General features: G+C 46.7%; 1 protein-coding gene across 2 annotated transcripts in view; it reads right to left on the reverse strand.

Annotated features, from left to right (window-relative positions):
• Wipf3 (WAS/WASL interacting protein family member 3) overlaps window positions 1–12,981 on the reverse strand; it is an 83,911-nt gene that overhangs the window by 4,249 nt on the left and 66,681 nt on the right. Inside the window, exons 6-8 of one of the 2 annotated variants that reach the window (XM_029478622.2) lie at window positions 12,794–12,916; window positions 11,728–11,829; window positions 2,894–2,970 (exon numbers count right to left, since the gene is read on the reverse strand). In XM_029478622.2, the coding sequence (XP_029334482.1) occupies window positions 2,894–2,970; window positions 11,728–11,829; window positions 12,794–12,916 (302 nt within the window). The remainder of the gene's footprint in view (window positions 1–2,893; window positions 2,971–11,727; window positions 11,830–12,793; window positions 12,917–12,981) is intronic. The other variant, XM_029478623.2, reaches the window with a different exon arrangement.

A 12,981-nucleotide genomic window follows, 5' to 3' on the forward strand; every position in this document is an offset into this window, starting at 1 on the left:
ATTTTTTCTTTCTTCTAAATGCTGTATACATCCCTGACCCACCTGCTTACTAGAAGACTGTGGCTAGGCCCACTGAGGACCCTGGTGCAGGAGACAAGGTTATTCATGCTGTTCTCAAGGTTTCCTTTGTCCTTACAGTGGTGCTCACAGTGGCTTTTGGTGGGGGGTGGAGGGATGGGGTGTGGGGGGCTAAGCATCTCTCTCAGCTCATCTTCCTCACATATACTAAATTTTTAGGTACTTCCATTCAAGATTCTCATCCGATTTGAGTTTTTATTTATTTCCTCAAACTGCCTTTCCATTCCTTTCTCTCCCTCTCCCTCACTGAGTCCAGCACCGCACACCTTTACTTTCCTGAGGGTCCCCAGCAAGCTCCCTTGGGCTCTGTCCCCTTTCACTGTTTCTTTCTGTTCTTCAGACTAAGCAATTGTTTTGTCTTCAAGCTTACTGGTTCTTTTCTGATGCTCAGATCTGCCTTGCATGTTCTCTACTCCCCCCACCCCCCATCTCAGTTGTATCTGTCAGCTTTTGCCTTCCGTTTTGTTCACACACAATTTGCTTGAGTTTAGCTGAACACCTCTAGGGCAGCTCTGATAAAGTCTTTGGCGAATCTGCCGTTGAGTTCTTTTGTGGGGATAAGGTATGTTTGCTACTCTCCCTCCTGTCTTGGAAGGGGCTATGCTTTCCTGTTCCTCTGTGTGACCTGGGTATGATTGTTGTTGGGAACTGTACATTTGGATGAAATAATGCGGCAGCAACATTGGAGTTTAGACTCTCCGCTCTCTCCAGGCTTTGCTTCTTTGCTGTTATTGATCTGATATTTTGTTATTGTTTTATTGCTCTTATTATTTTTCTTATTATTGTAAATTATCTCAGTGACAAGAATATCCCTAAGGCATAAATGCAGACTCTCAGGTGCTTTCCTGTGTTTCTCCTTTCTTAATTTTTTTATACGTAAGTTTGCCTTTGAGTTTCCTTGAAAGAGTTGACATTATCCACGAATCTGCTAGGTAATAGGTCTCTGGGCGTTCCTAGTTATCCAGACTGGATAGATTACTAGTCCTAGTTATCCAGACTGGATAGATTCCTAGTTATCTAACCTTTGCCATTCTTATGAGAGTCTTTTTTTTTTTTTTTGATCAAGTAAATGAGGTAGAAGATCCACCCTATTCCCAGGCTTGTGTCCAGGCATGCATTAAATGGAGAAACAAGCTGAGCGCCTGTGTTCAGAGCTCTCTGCTTCCCACTGTAGGTTCAAGATACCCAGTTACCTCAATTGCCTGCCCCCACAAATGTGTGAAGCTTTTCTCCCTGAAGTTACTCTTGTAAGGTATTTTTATCACTCTAAAAGGAAAGGTGACTAATGGAGAGCTAGTCATTAGTGTTTGAATCCCCAAATGAGAAACAGAAAAAAAAAATGGAAGGGAAGAAGAGAACCTCCCAGCAAGCCTTTCAGCCTGAATGGGAGGGGCTTGCAACAATCTGGGGAGGGGGCGGGGTGAGAAAATGATGGACACTGACATCAGTATCTGGACCTCTGTGGTCTGAAATAGTGAGGAGACACTGGCGCATGGATCCCCAAGGTCTAAATAAGTGGTTAGCTGTTCCATGGGTACATGTAATTAATATGACTGTTTGTTAGGGGGTATGGCTGAGAAATGGCTAGATGATGGTGTCTCATGAGCTGAAACTGAGCAAAATCAACTGTAGTCTTGCCTGGACACAGTAAGTCTCCAGCAGATGCCAGAATTCATGTGCCACAGACAGAGTGCCAGAACCACCACCATCCAGGCAGAGTGGCAGACTGTGGTGCCTCCTACCTTGCCATCTTCCCGGAATCCTCTCTTCCACCTGTCAATCATCTCCCATAACTCTGTCCTTCCTCCTTTACCGTTCATTATACACTTGCTTTGGAATCTGTGCTCATTGGAGAGTGGTTACTGTGCCTCTTGGATTATCGGTGTTTAGAGTGGAGGAGGGGATGTGTAGAGGAAGCATCCCTCTCCATTGGGCAACTGCAGCTTTCAGGACTCTAGAACCCTCCCAGCCAGGCCACTTCTTTAACATATCATACAATTGCTGAATGACTCTGTCATCAGCGGCTAGCCTGCCCTCTGTTCCACAGGACTTGGAAAAAGAAGTAGGCCAGAAAGGACTAAATTCATGCATTTGGAGAAACAAAGGTTTCGAAAGAGAAGCCCGTATCACGAGCAGTGAGAGATGGCACCTCTAGCCAGGTTAGAAAGCTCTCTATGAGCTATTTTGGATGAGAATAAGGTATTTATGTGGTTTTTTTCTTTCAAGATTTGACAATTAATTACATGTAGCCAAGAGCATTAAAAATTAAGATTTAAGAGCCCTAAAAAACTGTCTATTGTATAGGCAAGCGAGAACACAAAATTATATGTCACAGATATTATGGGGTTTCCTTTAGGCTTCTGGGATGATCAGAGCCAGGACTGGATGAGACTGCAGGGTTCTGAGTAAAACTGCTTATTTCTGTATGTGGCAATGACTCTAAGGAGAGCCCCTAGCACAGGGCAGAGTGCGAAACCATAGGCGTTTCATTCTGGCCTTTAACAAAGGTACACTAAATGCTCTTCTTACGGAAGAAGAGCCAGAGAGAAAAGCGTCTACAGAGAAGAAAACCCTGCCGAGCAGAGGGTCCTGACCTTCCTAATGCTGAGATCCTCGTGTTGAGGTGCCACACCCCCCAAACACAAAATTATCTTGTGGCTACTTCATAACTTTAATTTCGCTACTTTTATGAATCACAATGTAAATGTCTGATCTGTAGGATATCCGACATGATCCCCCAAAAGGGGTCACGACCCACAGGCAGAGGACCCTAGAGAATTCCAGGCTTTCTATTCAGGGCCCAGGGAGGTGTTACCTGAGAATTTCTGCTTTTGATGTCATCAGAGCTCTGCCCAGTCGCCTCAGCTTGGAGCCAGGAACCAGGTGTGCGGCCTGAGAGAAACAAGAGTGATCTCACCATCTATTGGCCTAGGGCCACTGTACCCTGTGGAGGCACTTCTGCTAAACCCGCACTCAGAATACCAGCAGAGGATCTCCAGGCAACATGAGCCCAACCTGAAACCTTCTGCCTTCTGGCCCTGGGCTGTGTGTTTCCACCCGTCTTCTGTGTCACCTGCCATGGGCTCAGGGAGCCGCAGGCAGTGACGTGTGAGAAGGCCTTCCTGACTGGCATGTACCAGGCCTCTGGGCACACTTCTCTGTCTGCCATTGAGACAAGCCAAGCACTGTGCAGGGTCTGCTAAAATGGAGAAAGATTACTATTGGCTGACACAATTCAGGCTTCCATTTAATGAAGCTCCAACAAGATGTCTCCAAGACATATTGGGCTCCAGTGTTGTATAAGTTACACATGACAGAATGCCATAGTAAAGAACCCTGCGTGTTCCACATTCAATTCCAGTCTCCTGTCCCAGCGTCACCACCACAACAAAAAAATCTGATTTTTTATTTTAAGATGATTTACTCGAGTTTTAAAGTCACATCTCCAGGTGCTCCCCAAATTTCCCTTCAGTCAGAGCTTCTGGACCTCATGTCCTGGTGTCTTTTCCCCTGAGGTGTCTGGCTGGAAACCCCTTCCCCCTGTCCCTTGTCTTGCTGCTGGTGGGAACTAGGGATTCCACAGCCATGTCTCACAATGCACCCTATAATCTGCATTTCTGTGCCACTTAAAAAGCAGCCTGGTTACTGAGAACCGTCTCTGACAAAAGGTTCCGGGTGCTGGGTGCAGCAAGCAGTGGCTTGAATGTTCATGAAGATGATTTTGGGGGTGAAATTGTATGACTAAAAAAAATCCAGGCTTTTAAAAATCCACAAAATTCCCTAAGAAGCAAATTTCCCTCTCGGGTGTTAGAATTTTTATTTTAAAAGTCTCCAACACCTTTGAAGCTTTCTACAGTCTTAACATATTTGGCATCATAACAGTCTCGCAGGTAAGGCACAATTTTCAGTGAACTATCACAAAGTGCCCTTAAACCCACAAAACACTAAGCAAGGTCCACACCAAGGGCTGCCTTTGTTCAAGAATAAGGATGTTTTGGAGCAAATCACAGAGAGAATGTTAGCTTCTCAGCTAGTTTGAGTAAAAAGTTCCAAGACGCTGACAGGCATCCCTGGTATACCTCCACAGGGAAAGAAGGCTTGCAGACTGCGGTCTTCAGCCTTACAGATGGTCTGCCTGCCTCAGACAAACCTCTCACTCTCATAGCCTCATAGACTCATGGGCAGGCTGTTACTAACATTTTAGTTAGATGGAAATCCCCTGTGGGTGTGACCTTGCACTGTGGGACACTTGTGACATCTGCAGTGTTACTCACTCAGTGCCTTGCCTAAGCACTGGCCTATTGGTAACCACCACAAAGGACTCTGGGAACAATGGCCTCTGGAAACAACATCTGCCCACATCTGAAAACTAACATGTGGTAACCTAGGCTTCATGGGTAGGCAGTTCCCATCAGCTTCCACAAGCCGATCAGTACACATTACACTGGACGGAAATTAGTTTCTCTGAGAAAAAGGAGGGCAAACTCCATGTCTGGTTGCAAGAAAAACTTGACTGCTTTTGTGAGTGGCTGAGACATCCTTGGGGGTAGTCAGAGCAGCTTAGGGGGACTTTCCCCTCTGAGGGGCCACTAGCCTCTCTGGGGTCACTCTGTAAACAGCACCCGCCACCTGCTGTCTCCACACAGATGGGCAGAGACTTGGATCCTGTGGGGTGACAGTTTCCACGTTTGCTTCTGTAGCTTATGATATGAAATAAATGCACTTTGCTCCCTCTTCCTCATCTCATGTCTCTGTTGTGCAGAGAGCCATATACTGCCAACTTCTGTCTCAGTCATGGACATGGCTGTGGGTAAAAGGCAGAGGGACCATGGGCTTCAGGATTGGCTGTGCTTGGACCACTGAGCCCCTGACAGCTTCTAGCCTAACGTTTTGTCATGTGGAAACCAGGGGTGCCTTGTTACCTTTTCTAAGCACAGCTAGACTTTCATACTAGCAGTAAAATCCATTTACAGGCAACAGGAGGATGGCTAGGTAGGACTTGGGCAGGGTGCAGAAAGGGTTTACAAACTTGGATGGCCGTTAAGGCAGTCTTAGATGTGCCGACACCAGCCTTGGAGAGCAAGCGCTGTGAAGTGCTAACTTTATTTGGGAAAAGCTGGCTCCTCTGCAGATCAGACCTGTCAGCCAGGGGCCAACACTGCTTTCACCTTGGCAGGAAAGTGAACAATATACATCTCTTATACATTCAATATACATTTTATACAATATGTACTTTGTATATTGAACAATATATTTTTATACATTCAATATACATTTTATACAATATGTACTTTGTATATTGAACAATATATTTTTATACATTCAATATACAATTATTATACAAATCTGGGCAGAATAGTAAAGAAATAATGAAAGCCATGCAGAATTTCCCCACATTTAACCTTTTTGTGCACTTCTACACTCAAATTCTCCATTACTATATAATACAAGGTTCCGTACATTTTTACAAAGTGTTTTATTATTCTCTTTGTGTGGTCTTGCTTGGGCTGTTTTTACTGACATAGCAACATGACAATTATAACGTCACTGGATATTCAACATACTCTTTTAAAGGCCACAGAGTTCTAGCATGTGGCTGGGGAACATGGTACTATTTCCAAATTTTTCACTCTGATGGTAGTTTAGCAATGTACATATGACTAGATACTTTAAAGATTTTTTAATCCAACCATTCTTTACTGACTGTGCAGTTGGCTCCCATTCTGGGAGGCAGAGATAGGCCAGTGGATAGAGCTGATGCAGGGCCTTCTTTGATAAGTTACTTACAGCCTGAATCGACTCCAAATCTCACGTGCTGAAGGCTTAACACTCAACGCAACGGTGTTTGGACGTGGAGCCTGCGGCAGGGCAGCAGGGGTGCCCTTGAGGTGATGGCCCCCTCTGCAAAGAAGGAAGAGTCCTACCTAGAAACAGAATCAGCTGAGTAGTACCTGGACCTTGGATTTCTCAGCTTTCATAACTGTGAGAAGATATGTCTGTTAAGCTCGAGGATGCAGAGAAAATGGTGCGGGAGTGATGTGGGCATGGTGGAAAAGTGTCTCATACAGAAGGAACAACAGCAAAGAAAGAACAGAGGCAGGCTGAGCTTGGAACACTCTAGATAGCTGTTGCTGGGCCAATTAAAGTGGAGGAAAAAGATGGAAAGAGAAGGACAGAAGGTGCAGGTCCTGTGGTTATGATGGAAATGCCTAACTGATGTGGGGCAAGATGGGATGCCCTGGGGGGTTGTCGCAGAAGCAGCAGGGCTGGACTTGGGCTCTAGAGGACTCAGATGCAGTGTGAGGCAGCAAAGCCTGCTAGACAGCTAAGTGGCTTAGCAAGGATGGGAGAGGGAGAGGGACAGGGGGTGGGGAAGCTCATACCTGGGACATCTCAAAGCTAGATGATGTAGAGCTCCCCAGGGTGGTGAGTGGGGAAGGAGAATACAGACAGTCTCTCAGGAGTAAGGTGTACCCAGAAAAGGCAGCATCGTGGGGCAAGCCCTGGACTGCTGGAAGCCAGTCCAGTAAGGGTGTGGTCAACTGCACTAAGGATCAGTAAGGGACCTGCCCCATTATCACCACAAAGGTGGAACTAGATGTGACCAGTGACCATGTGCTTTCTCACACTCCTGGAACAGCCAAGCCTTTGATTGAACCCCTTGATGTTGTTTGTTATAGCAGTGTGGTGGGGAAGTTCTACAGCTTATGGGAATCATTGGCTAGTCGAATCAACAGTGCCTCTAAAATAAGAGTTGGCCAAGAGCGATCCACGTACTGCACTCACTGGAGTGGCTATGGCAGTACAGAAGAAGAAAAGTTAACTAAAATCTGAAGACAGTTGTGCTGAGGATGTGATAGGATGGGAACCACTGCACACAGAGGGTAAAGGTGAAAAGTGATTGGACGGCTATAGAACCCAGCATGGTGGCTCCTCCATCAAGTACAAACCGAACTTCCTTGTTCCCTAACATTGGACTTTGGGATATATATATATATATGGAAATCATTTATATATATGGAAATCAACTGAAAACATAATCCTGAAGAGTCCTTGAACACCCATGTGTTGCATTCTTCTCAATCCCTAGGATTCGGAAGCAATCCAAATGTCTGACAGTGGATGAATGGATAATTGAAATGTGGTGTATACTACATGCACACACATGTATGTCTACTGGCAAAGACTGTTAAAGGAAGGACATTCTAACACAGATGAACCTTGGGATATTCTGCAAAGTGAAATGAACCAGCAATAAAAAAGCAAATAGCATATGCTTCTATCTACACCAGCTATGTACAGCGTTCAAAACCATAGGGGAAAAACTGAAGGGTGGCTGTGAGAGGCTCAGGTAGGAGGAGGCCTAGGGCTATTAATTCCCTAAGGTGTGTGGAGTCTTGGTTCTGCAAGGCGAGACTCATCCTCAAGTTTGGTTGTGTGGCAGTGTGATCACACTGATCGAGCCAACCCTGGAAACTTGGTGTTACATGTTTTATTTTCCTCAAGATTGAAAAATGCCTTTAAAAAAGGAGACATCGGGTTGTAAGGACAGTCCTGGTGGCAATCCGCCACTTTCCCACTGAACTGACAGTGATGGATTTGCTGGGGACATGGGAGTAAGATGGCATGTGTGGTGTTTCCCCTCCCAACCTCCACCGTGGTGTGGCTCTTGTGGGCAGGTGTGGCACTCACCAGTCTAAATCTCTCTAGTGGGTGAGAGCATTTGGTGGGCAAGTATTTGGTCATATAACAATGGCTTTTCTTCCTGCTATAGTGACAATAAGCATTTGTGACCTAATATTTTTTTTTTAAATTTGAACTGATAAGGTTTTTGGTTTGTTTGTTTTGTTTTTGTCACTTGAATACACATTAGTAAAATAAAATTCATTGTTAGTGAGATTGTGTGTGTGTGTGTGTGTGCTTGATCAATACATGACAGCCAGCCCTAGCCTGACCGTACTCTGCCTAGAAATGAACTGTGTTACCCCTGTCACTAGAGTGCTCAGACCTGAGTGATAATTACCCAGGCCCTGTGTTGACCAAGAAACTTATTATGGAGCCAGGCATCCCTTAAGGGCCATTGACCTGTACCCTGGAATGCCTGGGCCATCCCAGTGACCTACAGGGCTGTGACATATTAGCAGCTGCCTTGGGAAAGAGACAGGATGGTCTTTTTATTACTTTATAGTGGGAAAGTAAGAAACAACTGAAAGAATTAAAACAGTTTCACCTCCCAGCTATGGATTCCACGGACAGCTGAAACACATGCCTTTCTGATATCCACCTTAAAACCCAACCTTAACCCCACTGTCGGCACAGCTTGCTGTATTGGCTCTAAAGCTGCTGTCCTTTTGCTAGCTGTAAGAATTGTAAAAAAGAATATTTAATCCCAGTCCAGGGCTTCTACCCCACTTTTGACCATTCAGTTCCTAGAGAAAAGACACACAGCTTTTATTATTTACAATAAGCCTTAATCAGCACTGGAGCTGGGCAGCTATCCCCTTTATGCTATTGATCTATTAAATCAATATATAATCTATTTACCTATTGACAACCCTGAGTTATTACTTACATTGGGTTGAGTTATTATTATTTCATCTGGGCTGCTCTTAACTCTAATTGGCTGGCCCTCAGGGCCATGCTTTCTTCCTAACCCATGGTGTCTTCCTCCTCTTTCCACCTTCTTTCTGAGTGGTCTCCTTCAACCCCAAGGCCAGGAAAACCAAGCCCCGTCTTTCTCAAGCCTGCCCAGCTATTGGCTGTAGGCATCTTTACCAATCAGAAATAACTTGGGAGCAAGGTCACACATTGAGTCACTTGGGTCCATGTGTGGACTATCTCTTCTCTAGGGCAACCAGATCTAGGGCGGCAGCACTTAGCATTACTGTACATAACAATAAACCAAACCTCAACAAAGAATACATTTATTTAATCTAAATTTGAGTGAGGTCTAAATCTCTGGTTTCTCCCAGTGGATACGAACACCCAGCAAGTGCATTCAGAAAATGTAGCTGGCTGCACTTCCAGTACCTGGCTGCAGAAGACTTTCATCACCCTAAAAGGAAACCCCAGACCATCCAGTTGTCACTCTCGTTTCCTATGCCCCAGTCCTTAGCAGGCACTGTTCTAACCTCCTCTGTAGTCTTGCTCATTTTTGGCATTTCATATTGGTGGGATGCGGTCTTGGGCGTGGTTCCTTTCACTGAGCGCAGTGCTTTGAAGTCCATCCAGGTTGTATGCCTCAGCACTGACTCTCTTTTAGAGTTGCACTGTATCTCACAATGCATCTATACCCAGCTTTGTTGATCAGTTCCCTAGCTGTTTATGACTCTTGATTATTATCAGTCAGTAGGCTATGTATATTTACACTCCATGGTTTCATTTGAACATTAAAATTCCTTGGAGCCTAGCCAGGGTGAGGAACTGATGGGCCTCGAGTTTGGATTTGGAATGTCTCCGAGGATCCATATGTTAAAGGCTTTGTGGCGCTACTGGAGGTGGTAGGGCCTTTAAGAGGTGGGGCCTAGGAGGTCTCAAGTCACTGAGAACTTGCCCCTGAAACAGATTGACATCTGAGCCCTGCCCTGTCTTTCTTTAAGAAGAAGACACTCAAATGTTCATCTGTCTGAGACCCGTGCAACACTTTACAAGGTGGCTCTGGAAGCACGGGCTCAGAGCTGCCATTGATTGACTTTGCCAAGTTTGAGTCCTAGGCTGCCTGCATGGCCTCACCAGCGGCAGGCACACTGGGCCCTGAGGATTGTGAACTACACCTCAACTATCATGCTCTCCTGGTCTGTGCTGTCCCCAGCCTGGATGTTCCCCTGCCCATGGGGAAATATGGCTTTCTCCCTAGGGATCTCTGACTCTGCCACCCTGCCCCTGCCCTACATGGCTCCCTCAATGGCCAAATTCCAAACCTCGTGCCAGTTAACTGAGATGGCTGTAAATAACCATCTGCACTCTTAAAAATTCCACTCCCCTGTCCTGGCTAGGTTTATATCTACTGACACAAGCTAGAGTCATCTGAGAGGAGAGAACCGCCACTGAGGAAATGCCTCTGTAAGACTGAGCTCTAAGCAAGCCTGTAAGGAATTTCCTTAATTAGTGATGGATGAGAGAGGGCTCAGCACATTCTGGGTGGTGTTATCCCCTGACTGGTGGTTCTGGGTTCTCTAAGAAAGCAGACTGAGCAAGCCAGGAAGAGCAAGGCAAGAAGCAGCATCCCTCCATGACCTGAATCAGCTCCTGCTTCCAGGCTCCTGGCCTGCCTGAGTTTCTGCTCTGACTTCCTTCAGTGATGGACAGCTTCCTGGAAGTGTAAATGAAATAAACCATTTCTTTCCAAGGTGATTTTAGTCCTGGAGTTCCATCAGCAATAGAGACCCTAACTAATACTCCCATCCATTGCAGCATGTGAGGTGAGCCTGGGCACCTGGCTTCTCTCTATGGCATCTGCTGTTCACACTGTACCTGCCAGTTCATGTGCATCTACTGCCAAGCAAAGGAATGCTGGGCAGACACGTGCCCACTTCCACCCACGGCTGGGTTTCCCTGTCCATCAGAACCTTGAGAAGACTTGGCTTCCAGAACATTGACAGCTCTCTTTTTAAATTTCTACTCAGGGCAGGCACATCAGGTTCCTCTGTCTAAAGTGAGCACAGTCTGCCGAGAGAGTTGTGCCCACGGTGATGCTAGGATGCTGTCAGCATCTCTGTATTGTGCAGATCAGACATTCCCGGCTCTGCTCCTAGGGAGCTGAGCCCCATGGAAGGGACTTTACCAGGCCATCTGCAGGGACAGGTATACGACTCTGGTTTGGGGCCAGCCTTAAACATATACTTTTCCTTTTGTGTGCACAGACAAGTGGGACTAAGGTCCTACTTTGGTGGTGAGATAAGAACACCTCCAACCTCATGTTGCTGCTTCTGCCGTCTCCTGCCTTCGGCCATACTGAATGACCTAGTTCTGCACAGGACTGATAAGTAGCTGCAGGATCCCTGTGCAGTCATCTCTCCAACTCTGTTTTCTTTGGCCTTCCTGTCGTTTTGGCCCTGAGTAGCATCCATCCAGCCTCCTCCTCTCTGGACTGGACAAAGTAAGTGAAGGTGCCTTTTGGAACCTGCCTGTACAATGAAATTAGGAGGAAGAGCCCCTGGGCTATGTGGTTCTACTTTAGCTGAGCATCAGATGGTGGGCAGCTTTTGGAAACTCTACTTGGCTCTCACTCTATGACTATATGCAGGAGTTTAAAAGGCTGCTGGATCATTGTCGTGTATAAGCAAGGGTGAGAACCATTGGCCTCTGGTCATTTTCCATTTTGTAGTTTGCCAGAATCTAATGAAATTCTTCTCCAGCGGTGAATGCAAAAAGCCCATGTCCCATTTCTCGGTTTCCTGGGTGTCTCCCAGCCAAAAGGCTCTGGGGAGGGAAGGATGCCTGGCTCATTTCAGCATGTCCCAGGGGATGCCAGTGAACTCTGGCATTCTATAGACATCTTTCAGTGAAGCATTAGGCATCAGGACAAATACATCTCCTTAAGCTTGTGGGACTGTGCACACTCAGCATCCTTGCTAGCGGACAGTAAAGGCACGGTGCTATCTGCAGGCGCCCTGTATCGTGGAGGGTCTTGGTAAAGCAAGTACTTACTTCTGGGGACCTTGCTGGGGTAAATCTTCTGACATGGTTTGTATTCATCTGGAGGGGGAAAGTCTTCCATGGAGTGGAACGTGAATTTAGACTCGAAGTCATCTGTACGTGTGAGAAATACGGGAATTGGAGTTTACTTAGATTACTCCTGTGTGACCCACGTGTGACTGTTTTCAGAGGGACACAGGTCACTCTGGCAGGACACCCTGCTGGCTGCTTGCCTGCAAGGGTTTGGATGGCAGTTATTTCTCCAAGAGTCCACCTGCTTTTCAAGTGTTCCTGGCTGGACAAGGGGATGCAGCAGAGGCAAGGGCGGTAATTCCCCACCACCATGCCCGAGATCCTCCGCCCACCTAAGGGAGCCACTGAAGGAACAGAAAAGGGCTCCAGGCAGGGAGAGGAACCAACAAAGAACCTGGTACTAGCTAGTGTTCAATAAGAGTACCTACTGAATTCCTAAAGGAGGGTTTTGAGGGGGAGGAGACAGGACAGCTTGGCTGTGCCCAGTGTGAACCCTGGGCTTCCCAAAGCAAATGGGTTCTGCCCTGGGGCTCTGGTGAGGAGGGAAGTGGCCCTGCCCCCTTCTTGACTGACAGTCCCCTTTCTGATCTGACAGTAGTTGAGCACACAGAAGGGATGTGGAGGGTCTGAGGACCCTAAGTGTCTTTCTTCCAGTGTCTTTTTTTTTTTCAGTCTTCCTCCTGTCTGTCAAGAAGTCAACACATCCTTCCCTTTCTCCAAGCCACTGTGGTCCTGTAGGCTTATAGATTTACCCTCCATGGTGATGCGCATAAATGTGCATGCACGGTTTTAGTGCCAGATGTCTTCCCTTCCTCTGTCTGAGTCACACAGCTAGAGTGGGTCCTAGACCCATCCTGACGACCCGGAGGGAAAAAGCCCCATTTCATACATCCTGAAGGCTGTTCTGCGTTTCTCTCTTCACTGCTCACTGAGAGACATATACCGCAGGGACAGGTGCCCAACACTCTGCCCCGCTTGCGTGGGCAGGGAACTCTTGTCCTGTCTTTGGGGGGCAGGAAGCCTGCACTGCAAGTGGGGTCCTTACCAATCATGTGCTGGCCTCCATTCCGCAGCTGGCCTCCAGGCTGCTGGCTTTTGCTGGAAAGCTCTGTGGTGGGCGATCTTGCAGGTGGGGCTGGAGGTGGGTTTAGCTTTCCCCCACTGGTTCCTTAACAGAGAAGAAGGCAGCTATTGAGATACAGAAGTGGGACAGTAGATTTAACTTTTTATGTG

This window comes from Mus caroli, unplaced genomic scaffold (genome assembly GCF_978045245.1).
Source record: "Mus caroli unplaced genomic scaffold, Mus_caroli_1 scaffold_7, whole genome shotgun sequence".
Taxonomy (NCBI): Eukaryota; Metazoa; Chordata; class Mammalia; order Rodentia; family Muridae; genus Mus; species Mus caroli.